The 27,790-nt window shown below is 50.1% G+C and overlaps 10 protein-coding genes across 10 annotated transcripts; 6 read left to right on the forward strand and 4 right to left on the reverse strand.

Moving 5' to 3' along the window:
- Nucleotides 1-423: 423 nt before the first annotated feature.
- NCS54_00217000 (Hypothetical protein) lies at nucleotides 424-2,169 on the forward strand (the record flags this gene model as incomplete). The annotated part of the gene is made up of 2 exons (XM_053147773.1): nucleotides 424-733; nucleotides 788-2,169. The coding sequence occupies 2 exons, from the start codon at nucleotides 424-426 to the stop codon at nucleotides 2,167-2,169; spliced, it is 1,692 nt and encodes a 563-aa protein (XP_053003748.1).
- Nucleotides 2,170-4,835: 2,666 nt separating this feature from the next.
- NCS54_00217100 (Fungal-trans domain-containing protein) lies at nucleotides 4,836-7,291 on the forward strand (the record flags this gene model as incomplete). The annotated part of the gene is made up of 7 exons (XM_053147774.1): nucleotides 4,836-4,900; nucleotides 4,949-5,131; nucleotides 5,180-6,045; nucleotides 6,093-6,477; nucleotides 6,528-6,994; nucleotides 7,053-7,127; nucleotides 7,185-7,291. The coding sequence occupies 7 exons, from the start codon at nucleotides 4,836-4,838 to the stop codon at nucleotides 7,289-7,291; spliced, it is 2,148 nt and encodes a 715-aa protein (XP_053003749.1).
- A 238-nt stretch (nucleotides 7,292-7,529) lies between these two features.
- Nucleotides 7,530-8,288, reverse strand: NCS54_00217200 (CFEM domain-containing protein; the record flags this gene model as incomplete). The annotated part of the gene is made up of 3 exons (XM_053147775.1): nucleotides 7,530-7,790; nucleotides 7,839-7,915; nucleotides 7,973-8,288. 3 exons carry the CDS (start codon nucleotides 8,286-8,288, stop codon nucleotides 7,530-7,532), a joined length of 654 nt encoding a protein of 217 aa, XP_053003750.1.
- A 556-nt stretch (nucleotides 8,289-8,844) lies between these two features.
- Nucleotides 8,845-10,865, reverse strand: NCS54_00217300 (Hypothetical protein; the record flags this gene model as incomplete). The annotated part of the gene is made up of 7 exons (XM_053147776.1): nucleotides 10,782-10,865; nucleotides 10,642-10,728; nucleotides 10,257-10,542; nucleotides 10,142-10,182; nucleotides 9,921-10,085; nucleotides 9,677-9,871; nucleotides 8,845-9,624 (listed from the first exon to the last, which is right to left on the reverse strand). The coding sequence occupies exons 1-7, from the start codon at nucleotides 10,845-10,847 to the stop codon at nucleotides 8,845-8,847; spliced, it is 1,620 nt and encodes a 539-aa protein (XP_053003751.1). The 5' UTR covers nucleotides 10,848-10,865.
- A 1,316-nt stretch (nucleotides 10,866-12,181) lies between these two features.
- On the forward strand, nucleotides 12,182-12,889 carry NCS54_00217400 (Hypothetical protein; the record flags this gene model as incomplete). The annotated part of the gene is made up of 1 exon (XM_053147777.1): nucleotides 12,182-12,889. One exon carries the CDS (start codon nucleotides 12,182-12,184, stop codon nucleotides 12,887-12,889), a length of 708 nt encoding a protein of 235 aa, XP_053003752.1.
- A 2,179-nt stretch (nucleotides 12,890-15,068) lies between these two features.
- On the reverse strand, nucleotides 15,069-15,462 carry NCS54_00217500 (HET domain-containing protein; the record flags this gene model as incomplete). Its single annotated transcript, XM_053147778.1, has 2 exons — nucleotides 15,069-15,125; nucleotides 15,187-15,462. The coding sequence occupies 2 exons, from the start codon at nucleotides 15,460-15,462 to the stop codon at nucleotides 15,069-15,071; spliced, it is 333 nt and encodes a 110-aa protein (XP_053003753.1).
- A 4,349-nt stretch (nucleotides 15,463-19,811) lies between these two features.
- Nucleotides 19,812-21,825, forward strand: NCS54_00217600 (Hypothetical protein; the record flags this gene model as incomplete). The annotated part of the gene is made up of 2 exons (XM_053147779.1): nucleotides 19,812-20,916; nucleotides 20,978-21,825. 2 exons carry the CDS (start codon nucleotides 19,812-19,814, stop codon nucleotides 21,823-21,825), a joined length of 1,953 nt encoding a protein of 650 aa, XP_053003754.1.
- A 140-nt stretch (nucleotides 21,826-21,965) lies between these two features.
- NCS54_00217700 (Hypothetical protein) lies at nucleotides 21,966-23,809 on the reverse strand (the record flags this gene model as incomplete). The annotated part of the gene is made up of 4 exons (XM_053147780.1): nucleotides 21,966-22,159; nucleotides 22,215-22,844; nucleotides 22,898-23,022; nucleotides 23,079-23,809. The coding sequence occupies 4 exons, from the start codon at nucleotides 23,807-23,809 to the stop codon at nucleotides 21,966-21,968; spliced, it is 1,680 nt and encodes a 559-aa protein (XP_053003755.1).
- A 352-nt stretch (nucleotides 23,810-24,161) lies between these two features.
- Nucleotides 24,162-26,114, forward strand: NCS54_00217800 (Hypothetical protein; the record flags this gene model as incomplete). The annotated part of the gene is made up of 2 exons (XM_053147781.1): nucleotides 24,162-25,886; nucleotides 26,070-26,114. 2 exons carry the CDS (start codon nucleotides 24,162-24,164, stop codon nucleotides 26,112-26,114), a joined length of 1,770 nt encoding a protein of 589 aa, XP_053003756.1.
- A 593-nt stretch (nucleotides 26,115-26,707) lies between these two features.
- On the forward strand, nucleotides 26,708-27,261 carry NCS54_00217900 (CVNH domain-containing protein; the record flags this gene model as incomplete). The annotated part of the gene is made up of 3 exons (XM_053147782.1): nucleotides 26,708-26,909; nucleotides 26,967-27,125; nucleotides 27,185-27,261. 3 exons carry the CDS (start codon nucleotides 26,708-26,710, stop codon nucleotides 27,259-27,261), a joined length of 438 nt encoding a protein of 145 aa, XP_053003757.1.
- Nucleotides 27,262-27,790: the final 529 nt, after the last annotated feature.

Here is a 27,790-nt window from a genome sequence, read left to right on the forward strand (position 1 = left end):
CATCCAATCGGACAGCGTCATTCCCGGCATTGCAGGAACGATTTTACGGAACCAACTGTGGTTATTCGGCTTGAAGGTCTGATGACAGGTAACTACGACATGTTAGTGGTGCGGATAAGCAACTTTCGTCATATCCTCCTTCGTGGCATTCAGCTTGCTGATGCTGCTCTAACCACGTTATCCACTGTCGTTCGGAATTGGTTTCATGATGGCCAATTACAACGAGTGAATCCCGACACCATGCACAGCTCCCCCATGCCTGCTTTGAGGATCCTTGACCGGTGAGACTAGCGCATTATCACACGTCACGGCGCAGAGCCCTGTGAGACCCATGCCAATGTTTTAAAGAATAAACCCCCTCCTTTCACCTTTCACAGACTCTAGACTCTACACTTCTCGACACAATCAAACTCACCCGCACCAATGACGATGGTGCAAATCCCTCACCTCGTCGCCACCAAGGCGTCGAAACAGCTTATCGTAAAGGGCAAGCCGTTCTTGATGCGTGCGGCTGAGCTTCAAAACTCGTCCATGACGAGCGTTGAGTATATGGATACAGTTTGGCAGAAGTTGGCCGACATGAACATCAACACCATCTTGGGCTGTGTAACTTGGGAAATGATTGAGCCAGTCGAAGGGAGCTTTGAGTTTGAGGAGCTGGACAAGGTGATTCTGGGTGCCAGGAAGCACGGGCTACACCTGGTTCTGCTGTGGTTTGGCTCGTTCAAGAATGGTAAGCAATCAGCATGCTTCTTGCAAAATATCTAATTCTGACAATATTTCTCAGGGCTATCAACTTATGTTCCAGGCTGGGTCAAGACCAATCCCAAACGGTTCCCTCGAGCAAAGCTACGAAAGGCTGGCGGTATCCTCGAAACAGGAGGCGTGTTATCGATTTTCCACAACGAAGCTCCTGAGGCTGATGGAAAGGCCTTCCAGAAGCTGATGGCGCACATTAAGGAGATCGACGAGGCTCATTCCACGGTTCTGATGGTCCAGGTCGAGAACGAGACGGGTCTTTTGGGCGACTCTCGGGATGGTTGCGATGCTGCCAACGAGAAGTTCTCAGAGCCCGTGCCTGATGAGTTGGTCGAGTTGCTAACTAAGGACTGGGATAATCTCCGCCCAGATCTCAAGAGGAGTCTTTCAGCTTTCAAAAGTCGCGCAACCAATACTAAAAACTCTGACTGGGAGACAGTCTTTGGAAAGAGCCCGCAGACAGATGAGCTATTCATGGCTTACCACTATGCCAAGTACCTGAACCATGTCACCGGCATGGGCAAGGCGGTATACTCCATCCCATACTACACCAATGTCTGGCTCAACTATGCCGGGGAGGACTCGGACAATGACTTCCCCGTAATCGTCGGTGGTGGCGGAGCACCTGGCGAATATCCTTCTGGAGGAGCCACGAGCAATGTCCTCGATATCTGGCAGATATTCGCCCCAAACCTCGACTTTATTGCACCAGACTGCTATCTGACCGACTACAACTCGACGTGTGCCAAGTACCGCCACCGAAACCAACCACTCTTCATCCCCGAGCAGCGTCGAGATGACTACGGAGTTCGAAGAATCTGGATCGCGTACGGCTCGTATGCAGCGATGGGTGTCTCACCGTTCGGTATCGATACTCTCGAGGGCGAGGAAGTCACAGCGTGGAAGAAGCATTATGGCCTACTCAAGTCTGTTTCTGCTGTTCTACTTGAATCGCAGCGCCGAGGTGACGACTCGGTGGGCTTCTGCTTTGATGAGTTGAATGAAGATGGTTCTGATCCGAGCAAAGCCGTCATCCGTCAATGGGGAGGTTTCAAAATCATCATCGAGAGATGTTTCGTCTTTGGGAAACCTGGCACAGGGTCAGGCATAGTCATTCACAGGGGCAATGGCAAATTTCTACTCATTGGGAAGGGCTTCCAGGTCAGGGCGCGCTCGCTAAACCCGAAGGCAACTTTCACTGGGATCCTGAAGTTTAACGAGAAGACGGTTTCTGATGAAGAGGCTGGGACATTGAGAACGGTCAGGATGCTGAATGGTGATGAGACGAGGAGTGGTAGCTGCGTCATGATGCCCAACGAAGACCCGGATTATGGAGGGTTCCCGATTTGTGTCACCATTCCGGCCAGGACTATGATCTCCGAGGTCGAGTTCTACGACATTGAGGACTAGCAGTAAAGTGGCTTGGGTGCTAAACTAATGATGTAGAACATATAATTGCAAAACTTGAGCAAGGTTCTTCAAAAACTAGAACTAACAATCGTGAAAGATGACGAATGCAGACAGTATGAGGATAGGCAAAAACTAACGGAGAAAGGCCACACGTGTCAGAACAAGAATAATGATATATGCAAGACTATTAGAGTATAATTCCTACTAGACACTTCTCTTCTACAAAATTAGTAGTGTTTAAGAACAGTTTAATGGGCTGTGCTCCTCAGATTTCTCGTTTCTATCTCGACCCATGCGTTCGGCCTGGACGTGTAGGGTAGGCAGGGCCCAATCTTCCCACACGGGGATGATGCCGATCACGGCTTATCAACCACTCACAGGCGACCAAACCCGATACCTGCCCCTCCATCTCCCAGCTTTCCATTCACCGAGGTTCCCGAGGATCCCCAGACCCTCCTCAGTTGAGTGTGGAGTATTGTCAATCATACATCTTTGTATTGTGCCCTCTTATCTCAGCAGATCGAAGCATGAAACCACCCACAGCATGTAAGCAATGCCGGGAGGCAAAACGCCGGTGCATCCGCCGAGGTGCCGGCGAAGCTTGCGTGACCTGCGAGAAGAGACAGGTGAGATGCGGGACTCGTGCAACAACTCGTGATTCTACCAACATCCTCCCCAAGCCGCCAAGACAAGTTCAACACAGTCCGCCTCAGGAGTCTGTGTCATCACCGACACCCGAGCTCACACCTTCAATGGCCCAGGAACTTGTCGAATATTACTTGGTCAAGATCCATGATCGACCCCACAGTATCTTCCATCTGCCCACCATACGAGATAATGTGCGCCAAGGCACTATCAATAGAGCGTTGCTGCTCGCTCTCTGCAGTATGGGCTGCAGATTCTCGGTTGATTATCGAATCCAGAGTATGGAGTTATCGCTCCTTGATGAATCGAAACGCCTACTTCAATCTGACTTGGAAAACATTTGCCTCGAGAATATTCAGACTTGCGTACTCATTGCAAACCTATGTGCAAGTCATGGGAATCCTTCGTCCGAGGCTTTATACTTTCGTACTTCATCCACCCAACTCACACTTGTCGTCGCTAATAGCTTCTAGGCATTGGAAATAGCATGGCCCAGATCATGCGTCTCAATTCACCGACATCAACGGGCTCAATAGTGGAACGTGAGATTGAAAGGAGGGTTTGGTGGTCACTGTTTATGGCTGACCGTTGGTGTTCTGCTGGAATCGGACTACCGCGTCAAATCAAGGACCTCGGCGGCAATATCGATCTGCCGATGGACGAGGGTGTCTTTCATTCCCTACCCCATCATCTGACCAGACATGAAGGCACCTGGAAGCCGGGGCTCTGGGCACACATGATCTCTCTTGTTCAGCACTTTGGCCCCATACAAGACCTCAACCGACAAAGTGCCCAGGGATGTTTCGATGGTTGGGAACTTGATCGTACAGCAGCTGAACTCTCCCAAAAGCTGGATCTCTGGGAAAAGATGCTTCCCGCTGACGCCAAAGAGACGGAGAAAAACTTTCGCTTTCACCAAGCAAAGGGGACTGGAGGGCCGTTCGTCGGACTTCATCTCGGCTACCACCACTATTCAACGCTTCTCTATTTCCGGTATCTTGAAGCTAGGAACTCCCTGACTGAGCTTGGGAAGACTTGCGTCTCTCGCTGCAAGCATCATGCATCGGCCTACAGCGCACTTCTTCGTATGGCTCGAGAGGCTGAAGGTTGTGAGGCCGTTTACCCGACAGTTGGCCATATGGCAGTGGTTTCTTCTTCGGTTCTTCTGCATACCTTATTATTCGGCGACGAGAATGAATTGGCAAACGCTCGACGGGATCTCAACTCGAATTTTGCAGCTCTGATGGAACTCAAGCAGTATTGGGCCAACACCAGTTCAATGGTACGTATACCGATTCTCAACACCACCGCCGGATGCTCAATGTGACAGATTTCGAGACTAGTTGCATTTCAAAATGTGTGCTTGTTATCAGCTGAGTACACACATCGGCTAGACGGCTGGATGGTGCGTTTCTTGATCGAGCACTCGCTTCCTTTGGCAGACAAGACTTTACAGATGGTGCCTTCTGGAATCGAAATGAACACGGATAGTCTATCGATAAGGGCCCAGGAGTTGCAGCAGCAGGGGAGATACACAAACTTTGAACTTTCTGAGCCAATGGCCTAGATGCTCCCCATCATCAACTCTGCCAGAACAAGGTGCGTGAATAAACACGATCTTCTGCAACCGAGCTCGGTTAGAATCCAAGCTCACAATTGCCCCCATTTCTTAATACCCGGCTATTTCCAAACCCCATCACCAGAAGGATCCCAGTCGGCTAAATGCACGCAGATCACAACCTCCCCAAAGTGCGGGCAGCACTCGAATTGGCGGAATCACAACTACCCCGGGTTTCTAGCTTGGACCCCCACAGCTTTGTCAGACGAGATCTTCGCAACATCATGAGAACCGACTACAGTTTTCGGGGTATTGATATCCGGTTGCAGTGTCGTGATGGGCGCTCGGCGTGGTTTACCCCGGATTTTGAGTGGGACTAAGAGACAGGGGTGGATTGAGATAAAATGCCAGACCGCCACGGGAATAATGGTGGCGGGTGAAGCCTTTAGGTAAAGTGGCAGAAATGGCGACCTTGAAGAGACTCTGTTTGCTCTTGTTGCCGACAGTGGCTCTTGGAGCCATAGACCGGTGAGTGTTCTTGTTTAGACATCTGACACGGCTGACCCTCCCCCCTAGAAAACGAATTGTTACAGACAACAACATCGTTAGAACCAAGCTCATCAACAATGAGACTACCCCTCTCCAAGTTGGCAATGGCAACTTTGCCTTTGGTGTAGATACAACTGGCATGCAGACATACCTTCCCTTCAACACCATGTCTGTGTGGGCATGGCACAATGATACTGAACCAGAAGAGGCGTGCGTTCTGTCAGGCCCAATTTGAGAGATGACGCTGACTATTGATAGCCCAATTGATGCGTACACTGGCGTTCCAAAGCTGACGCATGGCCGCAATGTCTCATATGACATTCCGGATCCCAACTTGCCAGATGTATCTCAGTGGCTCATCGGCAACCCAAACCGCATCAACTTGGGCCGCATCGGACTTCGATACAAGGACGCCACTCTAGCTGCTGACCAGATCTCAATCACCCATCAGGAGCTGGACCTTTGGAGTGGCGTCATCACATCAACCTTTACGGTAGATGGCACAAAGGTCAAAGTCGTGACGCAGGGCGACTTTGACTCGGACGCCGTGACGTTTGAAATTGAGTCAAAGCTCGTTGACTCTGGAAAGCTCAAGGTCGAATTTGACTTTCCGTATCCGCCTATTCACACCACCAAGTACAAGTATGAGGTCTTTGTCGGAGTCTACGACTTCCCGGCAAACCACACTACAAAGTTGGTACGAGGTTCTAAAAAGGACACGGCGCATATTCATCACGATTTGGGGCCAAAGTACTACGTCAACTTGCGGTGGCCAAATAAGACACCTCTAGAGTTAAAGAGACTCGAGTCCGAGGATTCTACCGCAATTACCGCTCACCGATACATCCTGTCTCCAGATGACGGTTCAACAATCTCTTTCACAGCACACTTCTCTCCTGAGAAAAAAGTCCCCGATCTTCCTTCTACAATCAGAAAGCGAAACTCGGCTGAGTGGCACGAGTATTGGAAGAAGGGCGGCTTTGTTGATTTGACTGCGTCTACCAACCCCAACGCAACCGAGCTACAACGACGAATCGTCACGTCTCAGTATCATGTGCGCGTCAACAGTGCAGCTACTGGCGAGTCTCCCCAGGAGAGTGGATTAATGAACAACGGGTGGTACGGTATGTATAGTCATCTCTTGAATATTGATTGCTTCTAACCAACCTAGGCAAATTCCACATGGAAATGGTTGTCTGGCACAACGCTCACTGGGTCTCGTGGGGCCGCGACAAGTTCTTCCACAACATCTTTCCCGCCCTTTACGAAAAGCTTCTGCCGACTTCATTTGCAAGAGCTGCAGGTATGGGTTGGGAAGGAGCCCGCTGGCCCAAGATGACGGAGACCATTACTGGTAGAAGCTCGCCTGGAGGTATCAACGCCTACCTGCTGTGGCAACAACCTCATCCCATGTATATGGCCATGCTTGCATACAAGTCGCAGCCGACTCGAAAGACGCTGAAGCGATGGGATCCTATCCTCGAGGCTAGTGCAGATTACATGGCTTCCTACGCGTGGTACAACGAATCATCCGGCAAATATGATCTTGGACCTCCGTGAGTATTCTCTATCAGAAATGCTGGGACCAAGAAACTGACTTTTCCAGCTCCATCGGTGTTACTGAGAACACGCCTGCTGCTGCCACACTCAATCTCGCCTACGAAGTAGCATACTGGCGATACGGACTTGACGTTGCCCGTGAGTGGAAGAAGAAACTCGGTCTCCCCGTTCCCAAGCACTGGACGACCGTAGCCCAGAATCTCGCCAAACCAACCCAAATAGACGGGCTTTACGCCGTCTACGATGGCCTCAACGCCTCGTGGTGGGAAGACCCAGCTCTCAACCGTGACCCCAGAAGCCTCATCATGCTTCAGGGAATTCTCCCTGATACACCTGCTGTTGATGAGAAGGTTGCTCGTCGGACGGCGGACAAGGTTTGGGAAGTCTGGACAGACCAGAATATTCGAGGTTGGGGGCGACCTATCTTGGCTATCAACTCGGCTAGAATTGGGAACCCGAAGCGAGCCATCTACCATTTGACGGCTTATGACTACTGGAAGTTTGATGATGCGGGTAAGTATTCCTTCCATGATCTTATCAAGGGTGGCTTTTAGCTGACTTCAGACACTAGGATTCGCAATTCGAGGTGGTGATGGAGATACGCCGCCGCCATTCATGCCCGGAAACGCCGGTTTCCTTCTAGCAGGTAAGACATTTTTGTAAAAACTTCTTTATGTGATGCTGAAACTGACGGTTTGAATAGTTGCGTACATGGCAGAGGGGTGGGATGGTTCCAAGGGAGACGCACCAGGGTTCCCAAAGGATGATGGATGGGTCGTCAAGCACGAAGGACTTCGAAAGGCGCTATGAGATGATAAAAATAGATAGCCTTTTTCTTCATTGTTAGAGACCTCCCTAAGGATCTTATACTGGTGTAGAGAAGTATAGCAGCACGTTACAAGAACTCAACGCAACATGGGAAATCTGTAAACGACAGATTCTCACGTCTATACACATCTATCTCAAATGATATTCTGATTCGATGTTTCCAGGCACCCGTCTTTCTATCTATCCACTGCATTCTAGACATTGAGGTTCCCTCCAGCCTTTAAAGAATCATGAAAACAAGATACGTGACAACCACAACCAATCCGGCCTTTGCACCAGAAGCCAGGCCAGCTACGCCTCCATTTGGTTCCTGGGTTGCCCCGGCTGTCTCATGCTGGGTGACAGCAGAGGAAGCACTGGAAGCACTGCTAGAATCGGAAGTGGTGCTGGTTTCGGAAGTCGTCGCGCCAGTTTGAGCAGAAGCGGAGCTCGTCGACTCGGAATGAGCGGTAGTCTGGCTAGTCCGGGCCTCAGTTGAGGTCTACAAAAGGTTACTCGTCTGCAAGATGTCAAGATATAAGAGTCCTACTGAAGTCGCCGTCTTAGTGACCTTGCTAGAGGGAGCTTCGACCTTTGCGCAAAGACTCCTTTGTATGTCGCCATAACCTGTCATCCAGTCAACCTCCTTTCATCTTGACTCCAACACAAATATTAGTCACATACTGTTATAGGCATCAACTCCACACACATCCCACACGCAATCTTCTTCCCTCTCTACCCAATCGTCCTCGTCGCACCAGCACTCAAAGAACTTGTCCTTGCCAAGGGAGCAGTTCGGAAAGCTTCCATACTTTCTGTAGCAATCCTGGAAGCATCTGGCATGCTCCTTCTCGACTTCATGGCTGGTTCCGCTCGTGCTAGCTGTACCGGATGCTAACGTCAAGGAGGCAGTGTCCGGTGATGCTTTCGTGCTGTCTTGAGCGAGCGACGAGGCAAGCCCTGAGAGGAGCAGGAGAGACACAGATGTAACTGATTTCATGATGCTCGTGTTTAATGGTGGCTTCGGAACTGACCGAGGATGGACAAGCAATAGAGGTCCTTGGAGCTTATAAACGAGATTCTCAAAAGCAAGGAAGCTTGGCCTTCATCCCTTGTTGGACCAGACGTTGTTCGAGCCTCTCCCACGTGGTGGTGACATATGCAACTAGCGACGCCACGACCGCTTTCGGCGCTGTTGATTGGCTCAATACACGTCCTTGAGGCAGATTTGGAAATCCCAGAGCTGAAGAAAACGCCTTGAGATGCGCCCCGTATCCGAGCCTAAGTTGCACAGGTTTCTTTACGAGTTGCCGATCCAAGCACGAGAATGAAAACATATAGAGGCATGTCATATTCATTCGCAGCTATCCTATGTGCATGTACTAGTTTCTCAAAGATAAACAGACGGCTAAGGCAGGTATTGCTGCGCAGTATGTATGGGTTATGCAAGACACCTCCAAGAGGTGAACAAAGAAAACGGTGATTTTTTTAGTCTATAGCCCGCCATTTTGACTCAATTGGCACAAAATTCAACCAACACCATTCAGGATCATGTTCTAGTGCTGACCCGAAAGCTCCTTCTCAACCTGCTCCTTGACCAGCTCCCTCACGGCCTTCCAGTCGTTGCTAACATCAGAGACACGCTTGGGCTTCTGGTCGAGGCCGATGAACTCCTCGGGAAGCACCTTCTCCTGGAAGTTAAAGTCCTTCTCGTCCTTGAGAGCAAGCTCGACGGCGCCGGCGAACTTGGCGGGGTGGGCGGTAGAAAGAGAGATGTGGGGAACGTTGGGTCCAGCTCGCTGCAGAGATCGAGTAGAAGCGGTAACACCGACCGAAGAGTGAGGGTCAAGGATGTATCCGACCTTCTCGTAAATCTCCTTGATGGTTTCGAGAGTCTGGGGGTCGCTGACTCTCTCGCTCTCGAAAGTCTTGCGTGCGCTGGTGAGGACGTCCAGGTAGACGGGTCCGAAGCCTCCCTTGACCTTCAGGTCCTTGAGCCATGCGCTGACCTCCTGGCCTGCTTGCTTTCGGTTGAACTCGACATCCATGCCAACGGTGGCAGCGAACTCGTAGGCCAGGAACCAGAGAAGTCGCTCGAAGTTGCTGGATACCAGAATGTCCATGGCGGGGCTGAGAGTTTCCTTCACACCATCCTCGTGAGCCTTGACTCCGTCCACCTCCAGACCGCCCTCAGCCTCGGGACCTCGGGCAACATGCTTCTCATATCGGCCAGTCTTCCAGAATCGATCGAGGATATCATTCTCGTTAGTGGCAATGACAAGCTTGTCGACGGGAAGGCCCATGCGGGTCGCAAAGTAACCAGCCAGAATGTCGCCCTGGTTTATCCTATTAGTTGAAATTCATTGGGTCGTGGAAAAAGGCACTCACAAAGTTTCCGGTTGGCACGACGAAGCGAACCTTGTCGCCGATCTTGAAATCGGGGTTCTGCTTCGCAAGAGTGAAGTATGAATAGAAGTAGTAGACGATCTGGGCGAGGATTCGAGAAAAGTTGATCGAGTTGACGGCGCCGAGCTTCAGGTCCTTGTTCGTCTCGGGGTCGCTGAACAGAGCCTTGACGATGTCCTGCGGTATTGTTAGTGGTTGATTTCGTATCTTATCACACAATGCGTACTTGGCAATCGTCGAAAGTGCCTGTCACGGCCAGGTTGTGTACATTGGCATCGGTGCAAGTTGTCATCTGAAGCTCCTGGATAGGGCTGACACGGCCCTTAGGGTGCAGGATGGTTACTGACACATCCTTCTTGCCTCGGAGACCGTGAATAGCGGCAGATCCGGTCTATAAAAGTATTAGCATCGTTTTGAATCCGAAACTCGAACATTGTGGTGACTCACATCACCACTTGTCGCGCCGACAACGGTCAGATGGTGTCTGTCTATTCGGTTGTCAGAATTTCCTGTTTTGGCCAGAACACACTCGGCGTGCTGCCAAGTTCCATGATTTACGCACCTCGGCCTTCCTTGCCCTCGTTCTTGCGGGCCAGAAGATATTCGAAAAGGTTGCCAAGGAATTGCAGGGCGCAATCCTTGAAAGAGTAGCTGGGTCCGTGGAAGAGCTCGAGGAGGTGGAGGTTGTCCTGAAGCTTGACCAGAGGTGTAACCTCCTTGGCGCGGAATGTTGAGTAACTTCGCTCGATGATGGCCTTCAGGTCGTCGGCGGGGATTTCGCTGCGGGAGATGTAGAGGCTGAAGATCTGGAAAGCGAGCTCGGTATAGGAGAGATCCTTCCAGCTTTCCTGGAGTCAATTGTTAGTTATTGGCCACTGAGAGTCGAATCGCGAGTTATTGAGGGCCATGAAAAAGCGTCGCGTAACGCAGAAAAATGGCATACGTACCCAGTCCTTCGCAGCTGGGATCTCATGGGGCAGGAAAAGACCGCCATCGGCAGCCAATCCCTTCAGGACAACGGTCTCGAAGGAGAGCTTGGAGAGGTCAGCGAGGTACCAATGGCGCACGGCGCGTCGAGGGAGCCTACACCATAGTCACCACCCCTCGTAGAGAGGTATACTTGTGACTCAGTATGCGTGGATTCGGATGCCATGATGTTTGCTTGTTGCGTGGAAAAATCTTGGTGCCCCTCGTCGAGAAGAAGAGCCGGACTCGGCACCCCGCCGGCAGAAAGATGGTCCGGCCGAGATCGGAAGGATGGAGAAAAATGTGTCAGGGGCGGGCCGAATAAGGTATGGTCCGTGTGCCGGAAGGTCCCGAGATTGATTCACTTTTGACTTGGAATTGTGCCTGGCTGGATCAAGTTGAAGTGATAAAATCTTTTCAAAAAGGGCATTCCAAGATATAGACTCAGCAAGAGATGTGGTTTGGGATCAGAAGACCGCGTTGTCGTGTCAACCATGGCAGGTTGAATGACCGGAGCGTTTGCTTCAAAACGTGAGTCATGCGAATACGGCCACGTTGATTCGCCCAATCCCGTGTAAGCCGTTGAAACCAACAAACACAATCACCTGGCAATAGGGTAACTCCATGCGAACGGTTTGTTAGACCTGCGGGAATGCGAAAGCCCAAAATGAGTTTTTTTTCTTTCATTTTTAATGGCATTTCTGTTAGCATGTGCTTAAATTCTGTTCTTCGTTACATAGCTAATAGCATCTGCATCCTGAAGACAACAATCATGGTTAGCGAAAGATCTGTTTGATACCAGCCACTCAAAATATCTTGTTTGTCCAGCCGGTTTAATTAACCCTACGGTAACAAGGTTATCATTTAATACAGATCTTGCGAGTTGAAGATAGAAAGAGAAATGTTGAGCATGATTGAGTTCTTCTTCGATAATTGTTAGGTACTCTTGCATTTCCTCGCCAAGATTGATAAGATTCTCACCCCATATCACTCATTTCGGATGATTCTGGGCAACGGCCACGCATTTTTACCAAGGGTCTATAAATAAATATCATGTATGTCCAGCTGTTCCAGACTGTGCCCAACATAGCCCTACAAGGCCGTAATAAAGCCCCTATCCTTCAATGTCGCATTAGATCCGGCGGTTTCCCTTTTTGGCGTCGTACGACCACATGTTCGATTGGCGAGCCTGACCATTCAAGACTGCTGGTGGTGATCTGTGAGGTGCCAATATGTGACCCAAGCTCTGTTCATGTTGCTTTCTGCGGCACAGCGTGTGGGCTGTGTGGCTCATTTTCCGGCGATGCTACCTCCGCATCCTTCGCTCGATTAAATTAAAACGGCCTTGACTCACGCGGCCAAGCCTTATAATCCTTGTTTCTCTGGTTCTCGTGTTGCTATTTAATCGCGTTGGATTCCTTCGTAGTCTATGAAATTCTTTTAGGGAAATCTTAAGCACTCTCGTTAGCAATACTATCGTTTATACGTCACTCGTTTTTAAACAACAACATTAATATCAATATGATCCGACCAACTGTTTCATCCGTCGTTCCGCTGCTTATGCTGGCCAAGCTTGCAGCAGGCATTGGCTGCAACACGCATAGCTACACCACCTGCGACGATGGCATCGTTCATTGGTTCGACCCTGAGGACGGTCAGATTTGCGACCCCCTTGACTGCGGTGGTGGCCGAGCTCCTCCCAAGAAGAACCCTGGTTGCGCTGGCTACACCGGAACCGAAGTTCGCACCATCTCCTATCTCTCTTGCTGGAAGGACTTTGCCACCGTCACAGAAGGTTTCACTTCTGCGGCGGAGCCCACCACGGAGGCAGAAGTAGAGACTGAAACCGATGTTGAGACCGATACTCAGCCTGTTGAGACTAAGTCGAGCGAGTCAAGCCCTTCTACCACAACGGCAGTTGACTCATCGATCGCAACATCCGCTGCTGCAACTACCTCCCCCGCTACCCTGTCGACACGAACGCAAACCTCTGTTGAGAATGAAAGCTCTACCGCAGAGAGGGAGTCGACTACTGAGGAGACATCGGCTTCGACTGCCGGCAACGAGGCTTCAGCGGCTGAAAGCGAAGCGTCCACTGCAGGAAACGAAGCTTCTACTGCTGAGAACGAGGCAACTACCCCGACAACCACCCCCAATGCGGGCCAGATTCTGCGAGGTTCGGTGGCTGCTGTTTTTGGTTTTGCAATTGGGGCGATCGCCTTTCTTTGAGTGGGGTTTTGAAGGTTGATAATCATGGGACGACGACGATGAATTAAGTGGTGAATCAAACTTTAATACAGTATGGCTTGTAATCTACGCCAAGTTCTGCTACGGCTTCATACCCCTTTCTTTCTTGCAAAAGAGGAGCTTTATCATCTGGGTGACCTGCTTTGTGGACTCATAATACCCCCTGGGCCTTCTACAACCAACGTCCCCCTCCTCCTGGTCTTCCAATGCAAGTCATCCTCGGTACCATGGTTTGCTTAACCTGATCCAGCACGATCGCTCAGGCCGAGACACTCGTACAGCATAACTAGCCTCAGCATCAAAAAATTTCTATCTCGTTTTTCGAGAATTGAAGAGTCGGAACCGCTCCATACTAATGCAACGTATAGGTATGCTGATAAACTAATTTCGCTATCACTTTTTGAAGTTTTGATGTATAGAACTTGCCAAATCGCTGTGCCTTTCAGTCAACCACTTAAGTGCCAACCCGCACGCTAAATCAAGGTAATCTCAACCTCCTCCCCCTTCCAATCTTCGGACGGTGCCCACCATGATGGCACTTCCACTTGCGTTTCTGCTTCTGCCTCGAGGCATTTCCAGAATGGATGTCCAGAATCTCGAAACATAAGAAGTCCCAGCCTCTCGTATTGCCTCTTCTCGTCATATGCACACACAAGGACAAGGGAAAAGCAGTCCTTGCCCGACTCAACAACTCGCAAGCATTCAACTCTCTTGTCTGCCCCGAAAACGTCCTATTGGTTTCTGAGATCAGGGCAGTAGAGTTCTCTGAAACCGAGGACTTTTTGTATCACTCCAAGCGTGCTTGGAACAAGTACACCGCGTAATCTTAACTCGCTGGTCGGTGAGGATTTGTCCGGGATGTGTTGAATGAGAACAGTGTCTGGTGAATAATCCGTGATGAAACGACTTGTCCAATCCCAGCCGGTATCTCCTTCGATAGATGCCCAGGACCAGGTTGGGAAGAGCCATTTGTTCGAGCTCCACGTTGTTTTGCTTAGAGGATTGGCATGTGCCGTCCTCGTAGGGTCTTCATAGTTGTGAGCTTCACTGTTCCAGAGAAGATCAAATGCGAGAGAGTCAGCCCACAGCCCGGCCAAACACTCAGAAATCCCCAGGGGCCGCATATACTCGGCGGTGCCCTCAACAGCAACCAACTTGTCGGTAACATGCGTTAGGGAAGTGGAGGTATACTCCGAGATGATATCGTACCATGTACTGGTAAGCTTGGGGCGTGTAAAGTCGACTCTGGCATGCTCCGCCAGGGGCAGCTTCTGAAAGCCGGTGCTTACTCTCCTGCGGCCGTGAAAACCTTTGCACTGGCAGACTTTGTGCGTCCTGCACTGCCAAAGGAGCTCTTCTTTGCCATAGAATAGTGTCCTTGGCGAGAGAAGGGATTCTTGTTTTACCCAACCACGCCGTAGTGACGGGAAATCCATCGTGGAGTGCTCAATTTTCCTGCACCCATCGAAGCGATACCGGCCTTGTCACTGTCGCCCTCCATCCGGACCTTGTCTCTTTTGAAGAATAGACCCCCCGTGCAGTCAGTGGAATGCAGGCCAGCAAGCATCAGATAGCAATTCTGATACACAGAGCACATTCTCCCAGCCTCATGCTCCCACTCTTTCTGGTACATTTGCTTGTCTTGAGGTGTGTCTTTTCATCGTCTTTCTGGATGATGCATAGCGAGTCAATCCAGAGATAGCGAATGTTCAGACTCCTTGTTACTGTGGCAGCATCCCGAAAAGTGCGTGGAAGCGCTTCACACGAGATACCCTGTAGATATTGATCTCGAGTGTTTGCCGTGAGTTTGGTGGGCATCAATGCCGGATCTCCCCAGCAGTGACTGAGCGTTATGTATTTTGCTCGCAAGCCCTTTGTTTCGAGGACCTTTATCGTCTTGCTACTCCCCGTGCCCACGTCAAGCACTCTGGTAGGCAACAAAGGGTCATCTGCGATAGCGCCACATCCCGGGTGTTGGGTAAGGCAGGTCTGAAGCTGGCCCTCCACCCAAGAGTGGCTGGCCTGCGATGCTGTGCTCTCGGGGTGATTGCTTTCTTTTGCATACTAATCCCCATGGGCAGGGTGTGTCTGTAGTATGTTAAAACTTCGATCTGGGCCCAGTCTGTCTGGCTCTCTCAGCTTACCATCTGCTCGATGTAATTCAATCCTCCCAAAAATGGACGCTCGTGTCTCGGATAGGCCAGAGCACAAAGTAGCTCTGGCGAAATAGTTAGATAAACCTTGTTCCTTGAGTGACCCAGTAGGTCTCTAAGACTTACATCCTCGAAAGTAAAGGCTATGGTAGATGCATCCTCGAATTTGTAGAAGCCAATGATGATTTCCCCCAGAATGTTGCACGTAAAGCAACCGTCTCTTGTGGAGCGCACCAGGCTCGAATAGAGATGGCTGTTGCTAGTATCATCGGGATGGAGGTATCTTGGGTTAAAATCACGGCATATGCTGCAACCAGGCCCGTATCCTTCTGCCCAGTAATCGGCGGGGTCGTCGCTCTCAAACCCATCTTGCGTTCGGGGCGAGTCTGGCGGAGTTGACATGTTGGACAAATCAGTAGATGTGAGGAGGGTTGAAATCTGTAAATGGTTTCCGCAAATACGCCCGAGAAGACGTTGGCAAAGTGTCAAGTTGTGCAACCGTGATGCTCAAGCCTAGTCCTCAATTCAATGGGACGAGGGGTGCTGTGCTGACCTATGTGCTGTTACCTACAATCTTTAGCCAATGGGTAGTAGGGCGTCTTACTCTTGGCATAACAACCTCACCCTTGTCACTTCTCTTGCCTCGTCCCTGTTTACTGGCATCTATCTACATAACAACGACCTTTCTAATGTCAACTAACACTAGCCTATGGAATTAAGAGACATGAATGGAAGTTAAGCCGGCAGGGCTTCTAATCCTGATCTGCCAAGTATCCTGGCTTTGGGGCTTCGCTGAGTGCGTATTGGACTACATAGTGAGCCATGCTCACGAGCCACAAGGGCATATCAGTCTGTGGTTTCCAAACCCCTCATTCGCTTGAAAATCTGAGTTGCAACGCCACCGATGTCTCCCTGCAGGCGCCTCCGTTTTGACTGGAACTCGAGGCCGCTTTATTTCTTCCCCGCCCTAGATCCGAAATCCCTGACCCGAAAGACTGCTGCTCCCCTTTTCATCCCGTAATTCTCTGGAACAGATTAAATATTGCCTCAAGGTTACATGTGTCTTGGAATGGTACTAAGAAAACTGAACATACAAGACTCAAGGTTTTTGGATCACCTGTGTCTTTGGGGGCAAGTATTAAGTGGACAATTCAAAGACCAAGTATCTTAAAGCATCTACAGCTAAGCGTACCTATCTCAGATCTTCCCCCATTCATCAACCCTCATGAGTATAAAGAAAGAGGAATAAAAAGTGCAGTCAAGCCAGAATAACCGAAAAGTATCAAGAGAAAGAAGGACAGTGAAAAACAAACTGTCGGCAGTCGTCTCCATCAACTTCGACGGTGATTCTTCCGGACCTGGTCATCATAATCTATTCAAAATATTAATCCCACGCGTCATGTTACGTAGAGAGCTGTTAAAAAAGCAAACATCGATATACTTACGCCCTTTGCAGAAACCCAGCATCCGTTGCGATTCTTCTCGATCTGGATCAACCAGCTGAGCCCGGTGGCATCCTTCGTGTCTACACTCATCTGTGTCCGTATTAGCGGTCTATGGAGGCAAAGTGTGCTCGGGTTCGTACGCAGTCGGCAGTAGACGGAACCATCACCCAGCGGTTGATACCTATTACATTTTACGATGCCTAGTGGGCACTTCGGCGTGTCTAATGAATCAGTATCCACGACTCCGAATCACAGGGGATAAACCAACGGGAGCTGCAAGTCCGGTAGCCGCCCATTGCCTCGTTACGGCATTCTTCTTCAGAACATCCGTCTAGAAATGTAAGAGTGTCGTCCTTGCCGCACTGCGTGAGAAGAATGCTTACGATTGGCGCAAAACTTAGCAGGGTCGTCGATGAACACGCCACAGCCGGTGTACTTGCACTTGGGACAATCTAATAAGATTTCAGCTTCAAAGGGAATGAAGGCCTCTTCCAATAGGTAAGAATATGAACATACGCGTCGAGCATAGCTCTTGGCCAGCCTTCTTTGGGTTTTCGCACTCCCAACAGCGATCTATCGAGATGTTGCGTTAGCGCGGAGGCCCACGACCAGAGACTTGATGGCTTACGAGTTTCACAATAGAAACGATTGTCGTGGATGGCCTTTTGCCGACGATATTTGCCTGCTGCCAATTCGTTCTTTAGAATGTTATCAGGGGATTCAGGTACGTTGAACAGCGTCTTGCAACCGTCCTCGCGACACTTTCTCTTCATTGCAGGTGTGTGTAGGTTGCTGGCAAAGAGCAGGTGGAACGGATTTCAATGGTTTAAAACGGATTCTGGATCGTTGGTAAATGCCCCAGTGGCTCGAGTACCTCTATGGAGAACACGCAGGTTTATATATGTGATATTTGATCGCAGTAGGCAGGCTACTGGGGAGGCGATAAGGCAAGACGGCGACCTATGCCACTTTGCATGGATGCAACCCTCATATGTCACATCATACCCTCACAAGAACCAAATGCAGATTTTTAGGTCTTGATGCACTCTTTGTGGTCTGATGCTGACATTACAAGTTCGCTGCGCCCTCTGACTGGAAGCCTGAGAGGCATCTAGGTCAGGTGCCCGTCAACACAACGCCGGTTCCTCATGAAGGGTTACACAAGGGTGCAAATAATGCATAGAGCCTGATGCGACAAGGGCCTCAACAGCCAATTAACATTGTGAGCTTGGTGGCACTTCTAAAAGAAGCCATCAGCTGATAACCACTTGGGAGGCCTCACCCGCGGCTCTGCGCAACCAGTTACCAAACGTGAGCAAGACAGTTTTGCGCATGCCTGAGCCATTTAGTAGGCTTGAAGTCAAGTAGCCACAAAGACTTCAAGTCGTGCACCAAAACAGCCCGCCACATTCTCCTCAAGTCAATGATGGGGGTGCCAGAAGTTCTGGAGCGTACAGACACTGAGAGCAGCTGTCAGGTGACTCTGTGGCCCATGTCCCATCCTCGGAACGGATTGCAGGCCCTCGAGACATACTTGACCGGTCCGACGGGCGGTGATTCGAAGAGGGAGGTCTATAGGGTCCTAAGATTCCGCAGAACGTCATGGTGTAGGCGCGGGTACTGGGTTGCCAAGGAAATCCCTCTTGAAAAGCCAAGAGCTAGTGCTGGCTACCAGCACCCCCACACTATCCTAGATGTGGCGGGGTATGGAGCCGATGTTGTGTATCTGGGTAATGAAGATGGAAACATGAATATTGTGTAGGGTGCTGTAGAGAGATCCAAGCAACTTGGAGATGAAATCCCCATGGCAGCCATGATTAATGCCGTTTCGGAGAATGTCGCATGGTATCGTTTCACAAAAGACTACTTCCGGGGAGCGATATAAGCCCTATCAAAAGTTGCAAGCTGTTTGTCTGAGATGCATTCAAGGCATCACTACCAAGTCGAACAACGGTCGACCACTAACAAAACAGTTGAGGTATTGGTGTGGTTAGTCCAGGAAGCAAGACAGGAACGGCGAAATTTCCTGCCCATTCGAGTAAAGCGTCTCGAGACTGCTTTCCGGGCATGTGTAGCTCTGGACTTGAACTTACCCTTGGTATGTGCTGCAATCCAACAGTTGAGATTCTGGTCCATGAGGATCTCAAATGGCATCAAGTCTGCAGACCGTTATTAAATGAGAAAGTGAGTACGAGCAGTATGAAAGGGGCTCATGGGGAGTGTTTGATATGGGAAGAAGTGGCCGTGGATTTCAACAAAATATAGATTTTGAGCAGCGAATAGAGGAAGACACAAGGACATCGACATCTCGTCTAAGAAGATTAAGGGCCGGGCACAAGGAATGTCATTGGAGAGATCCTGAAGGATGCTGACTAAATCCCGGGAAAGAAAGGGTGCGAAGATGTTTTAGTTCTCATAGCATCATTCCCCGACTCCTACGTCTATTGATACTCACCTAGGTATCACAGATAGTGTGTTTGGCAAGTTTAGGGTAAAAAGATGATAGTGAATATGGCGAACTTGAGACGAAAATGGGACCCTAGCTTTTGACGGGTCTCTATGATGGGCCTCTTTAATCCATCTGTAGTAGTTATGTAGACTAGACCCATTAGAGGGTAGGGCTATTACCATGATAGCACCCAAACACTACAAACCAGACTTGGCGGAGATCTAAGCTGCTATGGCAGATGTTGGAGTGACAATTGTCTCCCGCAGTACGCCTGCTTAAGCACAACGTCTTCAAAATGTATCGAGACGCTGCTTAATTCATTGTTAGAGCGAAATCTGCGTTTAGGGTAGCCCTGTGTCTTAACCGGGGCGAAAATTCCCATAGGCTCGGCACCGGCGAGGGACAGACTCTGAGGCTCTTCAACGCGGCATGTTTTATAGCAAGTTGAGCCCTGGATTACACCGACGTGAGCCATCAGCCCTGATGCCTGCTTTCCAGCCGCAGTAAGCAAGCGGAGTTTTCCAGGGCATCTGACCAGTCAAAGCGGGTGCTTGACATGACCCCTTGTCGGCTGCTGACGCACAAACACAAGAAATCACACTTGAAGCGGCACAGTTCCGCTTGTGATTGGTCAACGAATACCCTGCTCTGCTCAGCCCCGTTCAGCTCGCTGAGCGAACAGACGCCTGGGCGGCACCTGTAATTACAAAGGGGTGTGTGACATGGGTGAGACGAGGCGAAGTGGTGTTGGCCCTTCAACCGAAACATCCCCGCCTCCAAGACTTTTCTGTCTTGAATACAACCTTTTTCTTCGCCACTGTCCCCGCCAATTCTTGGCTCTGTCTAACTTCTGAACTATGTCTTCCGAGACCGGCTCTCCGGCGCCGACTTCTTCAGATAATGGCGACGACAACACCGAGCTCATCGTCGCCGTCGTGGCGTTGGTCATCTCGGTCCTCGCCTTCGTCATCGCCATCCTTCAAGCCCTGCAGCAGTACTTTGCTTCTGCCACGGGCTTCTCGTCATGCAGTCCAGCCGTGATAGGGAAATGGGCGAATTTTGCCCGCCGACAGATGCTCTGGACTGAATTCCGCTTCGAAGTCCAGTTTGAGGTACCCGTCATATTTGTCGCAAGGCCCGAAAACCACAAAGGTCCGCTGGGTGACGACGAGCTCACCGAGGACAAGGACAGAAAGATCATCCGCCTCGATGGCGGTGAGGATAACTTTCAGTACACGTCCAAGATGGAGGAGTTTGACAAGCAGTTCAAGCAGAGCCAGCAGCAGGTGGTGCACACAGCCGACAACGAAAAAGCTACCTGGTACGCCCTCCTCATGGCCGTCTGCCGCATGGAAAAGGAATCACGGGACTGGCAAAAGTCCAAGCTGGAGGACTCGTACAACACGAATGGCCCAAGACTTCTCCGCAACAACTCGGCACCTCCCAAAGCCCCAGCTCCGCGTCACTCTATGGTGGTCTGCATGCAGAGAAAGAGACGTACTTGGGACAGCATGCCCAATAACCTCTCAAAGCCTTATGCCACTACCACCATCTCTCACATGGTTGAGATTGCTGCAATGCTGGGAATCTACTGGAGACAATTTGACCTCAACAATGATCAATACCGCGCGCAAGGAAACGGTTTCGTCATCTACGGCTCATACCTCGACGGCCTAGGAATCACGTTTACTTTCCAAAAGCAAGGACCAACATGGTTCAAGCAAAACCGGGTCATCCCCAACTACGACGTCAAGAAATATTGCTTCGGTATTGCACCCACCATCTTCTTGGCACCTGACCAGGACAAGGTCTACGCCGATGAGCCCAAGGATGTTGGAAGTCTGCAACTAGGAAGCCTCTCGGAGATTGCACACACTCTTGAAGTGTTTGGATGCGGTATTAACACAGTCAACTACTTCCGCAAGAACCTGGATCAAGCCCGTCATAGTCACATATTTCCCAGTAAGTTTCTTTTCTGAACGGTTTTGAAGACTTAAGCAGACCAGTACTAACTGTAGTGCAGTTCCATTCGAGATCCTGGGAATGGTAGGCAAGACTCTCCACGTCGAAGACACCGTCTTCCGTATGCTTCCCAACCCGACTGTCTTCTACTGGGACCCCAACACTTTCTCCATGCCTACACTCATGGCCGAGTTTCTTGCTTCTCTGAGAGTTCTTCAAAGCGAGAAGCTCCTGAAAGACAGCAAGCAAGTTGCCAATATCCTCGACTGGGCCGACAGCCACGACAGCCACTTCACCAAACTGCGAGCTTCCTCATCGACGCTTGTTAGCATTAGTGAAGACATCAGCGGTGTGAACCTCGTCAATGAACTCAACCATCTGCGCACGGGTATTCAGCTTTGTGATAAGTTCTTTCAGCCGGCCACATTCTCCTTGGTTCGCAAGGTTTTGCGCATACACATCCAAGAGATTCTCAACACCCTAAACGAAAAGGACAAGACCACGAACGCCAAGGACAGCGCCAAGAAGGACGGCGAGGATGACGAGGAAGGACCCATTACCATTGACGACATCGACTCTGCATTTATCAACGAGAAGGAGCCCCTCCTAATCCAGATGTACTTTGAAACCGTCCGTCAAAACGTGACCCGGATCCTCACCGAGCAGGACGACAAGAGCAAGAAGAGACAGGCCAGGCGGGCCAGACGGGGTTCAGTCAACTCAGGAAAAGCAGGAGAAGCCGGAATCAAGCCACCCGAGCCGATCTCCGAGCTTCAGGTCAATGAAATTTGGTGTACGCTCGTGTTTCGCATGCTGTGCTGGCTGCAGCTACATGAATTTCACAAGATGGACATTCAGCTTAGCAAGAGCGATGCGTATGCGAGCCGTATCCCGGTGTACATAGTCTAGATACCGTTTGAAATTAGTGTTTTGAAGTTGATTACGTGGAAAGGTCCTTTCTTGCATGAATAATGAGTCTAGTTGAGGCTCTTGTTGATAACACCCTGTTATTTACCCTCAAAAACCCCGTGTTCTATGTAGCCTCGTAGTTACTCTTGCCGACCTGATGATTCTTTTGCCTCAGTCAAGTTGGAGGGCCCCGGGCTCAAGTTCATCGTGCCTCGTTGGGGCTGTTCCTGGGTAAGAAATGTGGCCATGACCCCCCGTAATGGTAACTGGAGCTGGTTGGATAGGCTGTCTGGACTCTGGCAGGTCTCCCACGTCTCTATGAATCGTCGGTACGCTGAGGGTATTAGTAACTAACGAGAAAGCAAATTTGTCCAAAAGAGGGAGATTACCTGCACGTTCAGAAAATTGAATCGCCAAGTATCGTATGCTACTGTCTGTCGACTGTCTCCGCAGTCGGGATTCCGATGCTTCGCTACTCCTTCTAGGCTGCAGCCAATTTGCCGTGATTGGGCGACGACCGTTGTCACCATCTTGATGCAAAGCTCTAAGCCGTAGCCGATTTGCCTTGTCGTCTCTATGGCTAATCTCGACGTGAAAATCTCCCAGATTGTAGTCTCGATATTGGCGGTTGGCTTTATTCTGATGGATGCTGAGTGAGTAGAGGCTAGTAGCCCGATCTCTCCATAGTTTGAGTCGTTGGACCGTTGCTACACCCCTAACGTTGCCGAAACTGTCGGTGCGGCCGTGAATGTTGGTCCAGACGACATCCGTGTCGTAGAAATCGACAAGGTCCTTTCGCCGTACATCTTCCTGAAACTGCATCGAGGACTCGGCCGACGAAAACTCGTACTTCACGTTGATGAACTCGTCGTGGATGCAGACTCCCTCACCGTTGATGTGCCGAATACGGTGGGGCTCTTGGAATGTTAGATATTGCTCCATGTCCACAGGCTCATTGTAAGGCCGATGGCGGGCATGGAGCGTATGTGGATGAACATCCGACGGGTCATTCGAAGGAACTACGGTTGTCAAATTCAGCTATTACCGGATGGTTTGAAAGAAATGATCTCACAGTAATGCTCGAGAATCTCGTTTTGATTTGCCCCTTGCCAGATGACTCGACGCTCGTTTGACTCCTGTACTTCCCAGGGGCCCAAGTGGACCACGCGTTCTCGGGGAGCGCCTTCGAATAGAGTTCTAAGATACCAGTGTGAGAAGTTTCCAACAATATGAAGAAGGAAAATAAATCATACATTGTTACTTGGAAGTGGGGCAGACCACTATCATCAATTTCGAAGTAAAGGGGGTTGCCGTCGACGGGCATCGTGGGTGCGGAGAGTCGAGGTATTTCGAGGCCTACATAGGTGCGATAGGAGCTAATAGAAGAACCACTAGGTGTAGGGCGAGTACGGGGAGGCTTCCTTTCATTGAGCTCAACGATAGCGGGCTCAATCGACGTAGACTCGGAGCGAATAGACTCGGGGTATATGATGATATTTTCGAGGGGAGGAGAGAGATCCATAAGGCAGTCGATGTATGTGACCATGTCATCAAGAATGTCTTCCAAGCTGCATGGTCCATTTTCGTCATCTGAAAGGCTCTCAGAGACTTCTGTAGCGTTGGGTGTGCCAAGAATAGCTCTGGCCTCTTCTAGAAGTAGTCGAAGCTCGCGAGTGTCTGTAGCAGCATTGGTTGGCTGTGATGTAGCAATCACCTGGACCAAGTCGACATCGATAACTTTTCCAAGTTGATAAAGAGCCGAAAGAACAGTTTGATAAAGTTCAGAAGATGTAGGGAGGGCTTTATCCAGCTGACCGTTAGCAGCAGAGACGCCGTCTCCCCAGAGAAAGAATCGCTCTGATTCACTTCGTAGCCGTCGTGACTGCTCATCCGATGTGAGCCTTTGGTATGAATTGACACATGAGCCCAAAATGGCGTTGAATAAGTCGCCAATCAGGGGATGGCCGGGAGGGTTTGGCCCCATAGTTGAGGCTGTCACAAGGACACAGAAGGCTCTGGAGTGCTATGATTCACTTGAGAACTCTTTCTGTCATGGGACAAGGCTGATCCATTTTCCAGAGAGCTTCCCTTATGGAGTGAATATGCGGCTGCTGGTTTGCATGAGCAGAGATCAAGTCCTATCACGCAACCCCCAGATGAAGGGCTGGGCACGTGAGGTGGGTGATTGGTCGCCTCACTCATCAACCCCTCACTTGGCATCAGCTGAAACACCACTGTAGACCTACAATTTAACCTCTCCAGACCAGTCGACGACAATGTTCCTAGTGTTGTGGTCTCCAAGTTGACGAATATTACTGTTTCAATCCTTGTTCATCATGGAGTTTATCGTTGGGACGGTCTTGGCTGGTGTCCCCATAGTCCTTGAGGCCTACGATCGATACTGGGACCTATCAAAGGGCTTCACCACATTCCGCCAATACTCGAAAGAACTGGTTAAACTGGACACAATTCTCAAGACACAAAAAACTCTTTTCAGAGGCAACATTATAAAACTGCTCACTGCCATAACGAACGATCCAGATAGAGCGCGCGCTTTACTATCGGAAAGGAGCCAGGAAACATGGCAGACGTTGCAGCTTGAAACTATCAACAGCGAGCAACGCCTCGAGTCACTTAGAGACACATTTACATCCTGGAAGGCCACGCTTGATCAGGTTCTTTCATCCGTCACTGCCATATGCCTCGAGGTGGAGACCTTTCGAATAACGAACGCGGCGCCCGTTGACTCACTACCCTCAAGAGAGACTCTGAAGCAACTACGGAAGCGATTTCGACTGTGTTGGAGGAAGGGCGAAGTTCAAGATTCCATTAAGGAGTTGCGGGACTTTACGGCTGACTTTAACGAGTTGACGGCTCGAATCATCAGCGAACTCAAAGAGGTGCAGAGCACACCAGCCAAGGATCCTGCAATGCGATCAAGAACAAGCCAGTCTGTGAGCCTTGACAGGTATCGGCAGATCCAGTCGGCATCCCTTCGACTATACAACACCTTTGCTCAGAGATGGTCTTGCACATCACATCCCAGACACGCCGCAAGCATCTCTCTTGTTGATTTCCATAAGTCCGGAAAGTCAAAAGTCGCAGAGAACAGTATAAAATTCGACGTCGCCATCGCTTGTGAAGCTGGGTCTGCTGAAGCACCCGACTCGCTGATCTGGTTGGAGGTCGAAACGGTCGACACAAAAACTTCAAAGGCCGTGAAAACGACCCAGTCCAAGACGATTGATGAGGGTTCCTGGGAAAATACTATACAAAGGATGACAGAGAGTGCTCACCGGGTAGCCTTGGAGCCATCTGGAAGCCTCGACATCGATAATTCGGCCAATAGTAGCCAGACAAGCAACTCAGATTCTGTCATCGATCTCGAGATGATCGAGGATCTCTGCCGGCTATTTCAGATCCCAAGGCCGATATGTTCCTCTACCTGCGTCGGCTACATCACATACGCCGGACTTCATCACTTCTATCTCCCGCCTCCAGAACGGCAGCCACCAGGGCAACAAACATCCCTGGCAGAAATCATTACCTGGATATCTGGGGATGAGTTTACTCGTAGTCTTCCAAGAACCGCCATGGTTAATCTTTCCGGCTCCCTGGCTACTGCTGTCTTGCAATATCACTCCACACCCTGGCTGCCCAAGACTTGGGAGAGCAGCCAGGTACTCTTTGGTGGATCTGGGGACACCCTGGAGGACGCCAGCTCCATCTCATCAACGAGTCCATACTTTCGAGTCGACTTCTCCACGGCCCCTGAAACTATAAACCGGAAGGAATTCGACCGCAAGCCCGTAGGTAGCCATCCTCAAGCAAATAACCGAGCTTTTTCAACACCGACACCCTCTTCACTGGCCCGTAACGCGATTCTCTTTCGCCTGGGCATTATCCTCCTCGAGCTGGGATACAGTCAACCATGGCCACATCTCCGAAACCGGTTGCTCTCAACACTCCCCCCACAGAGTCAAACGGACTACGATGCCGCCGAGAAGCTGGCTCAGACACCACTCTTGCGAAATCGGATGGGGCCAAGGTTCTCAACTATAGTACGCAAGTGTTTAGGCTGTGACTTCGGGTTGGGAGAAAGTGATCTTGCCAGCGAAGAGTTACAAAGAACCTTTCTCGTGGATGTGGTGGAGGCATTACAGGAGACGGAACGAGGGTTAAGGCAGTTGGAACAGCGGTTGGGGAGTGGGGTTTGCTAGCAGCAACAGACTCACGATTCTCAGTACCGTTATGAGTCAGATAGCTTGGGTGTTTATGGCTACGTCTAATATCCTTTGTTTCTCTGTAGAATATTCACTATTAATGAGGCTTCCTCACTCTCATTCTTAGACTCTGAAGTAATTCCTGGTTGCTCGACACGGCGTGTTGCACCGTATGTTCTTAGGGTTAGTCATCGCCTCCAAGCATAAGCCAGTGACTTCTTTGGAATCTGATTAGTAGATTATCTAGGATTGTTCACTTCTAATCAATGTCCTCGGTAAGTAGTTGCATGGTGTTCCTCTGCTATGACGAAGTAGCCACGCAGATGACTTTTCCTGCGTCCGCCATAGGCTTCGAATTTGACGCCAAGGTCATGAACTCAGTCACTGCCAAGACATTTGAATGACCTGAAATTGTATCACGGAGTCAATTATACACTTTTAGCCCATGGCTATTAAGGTGACCGGGTATCTGATGCATTGGTGTCAGGTACGTCTACCCTGCTGGTTTTAACTTCCAGACTCAACAGTGACCATGCGGCAAGGCTCTCTCCGTCACATCTATTAGACATCTATATATGATCATCTCAAGCTTTCTCTCATCCTTCACTTTCAACTTGACTTTTGACCCAGCTTTCATCCTCTCTCATCCAGTACCCGACATGGACGAATACGATCCAGAAGATCCGAGCCTGCTCATACGGAGCAAAATCAACTTCCACCTCGCCGCCAAAGAGATCGAACTCATACAAGGTCACTTTCTGAGGGCCTATATTTCTTGGGATGGGGACTGGAGGCAGGTAACGCTTGACCTAGACCAGTACATCGGGAACAGCGAGGGCCGCCTTGTCTGGGGTGGCAAGGGTGAGCCTCTATTCCTTACCGCCCAAGAGTTTAGCTAAGCCTTGAAATTCTCCTTAGATTTCTCTTGGTCATCCACAAAGGTTGAACTTTCCAGAGATATCTACGGCTGGTGTCCCGGGCTTTATGCAACCTCCATGGATTCTCGCGGTCGGGCCCTACGCAGCGTCCTCAACTTGGCCCAGTGCATTGGCATAGAAAACGGTGCCCTTGTTTGCTGTATGTTTCCCCCTTTGTATCTCCCTTCATGAGAGATTGACTAATGCTGAGACCTCTAGCTCCCGACATGCGATTCGTGGTGGAGCCGGTGGTCAATGAACGACAGGCGATCCTCTACTTTCAAGTGCGATCTTAGCTTCGCTTGACCGAAGGTTAATCCAAACCTGAAATCTTGGTTTTACTTGTTTTTTGGTTGTTCATCAAGATTGACATCTGTCTGTACCGGTGTTCGTTGGTATCGTGGGTAGTGAGTGACCTCTTTGGAGACGCAACCAGGTTCACAACTTCGTAAAAATAGAGTCATTTCTCTTTCACTATGTAGATAGCCTTTTGGCGAGTGACAATTCATCTTCTTAACACATTGCGTCTACCATATACCATTGTGAGACGGGGTAAGTATTGGGAGAGTTGCAACAGTGGTTAGGAATTCATGATATTCGGTAACAAGACTCAAAGAAACGTTTTCTTTTCTCGCGTTTACCCTCAAACTCTACAGCCGCTCATGCCCTCTTGAATCTGCGACTTGGGTATCCCCGATCTCTCCATTTCTTCCTCATCACGTTATCTTTCTCAGGCTTCGAACTGGAGTAGCAGATTGCATACAGCCAAGCCACTTGTGATATGACTTGCAGTTGAATCACGGGGTTTGAACCCATGAGTATCAA

This window comes from Fusarium falciforme, chromosome 2, assembly GCF_026873545.1.
Source record: "Fusarium falciforme chromosome 2, complete sequence".
Taxonomy (NCBI): domain Eukaryota; kingdom Fungi; phylum Ascomycota; class Sordariomycetes; order Hypocreales; family Nectriaceae; genus Fusarium; species Fusarium falciforme.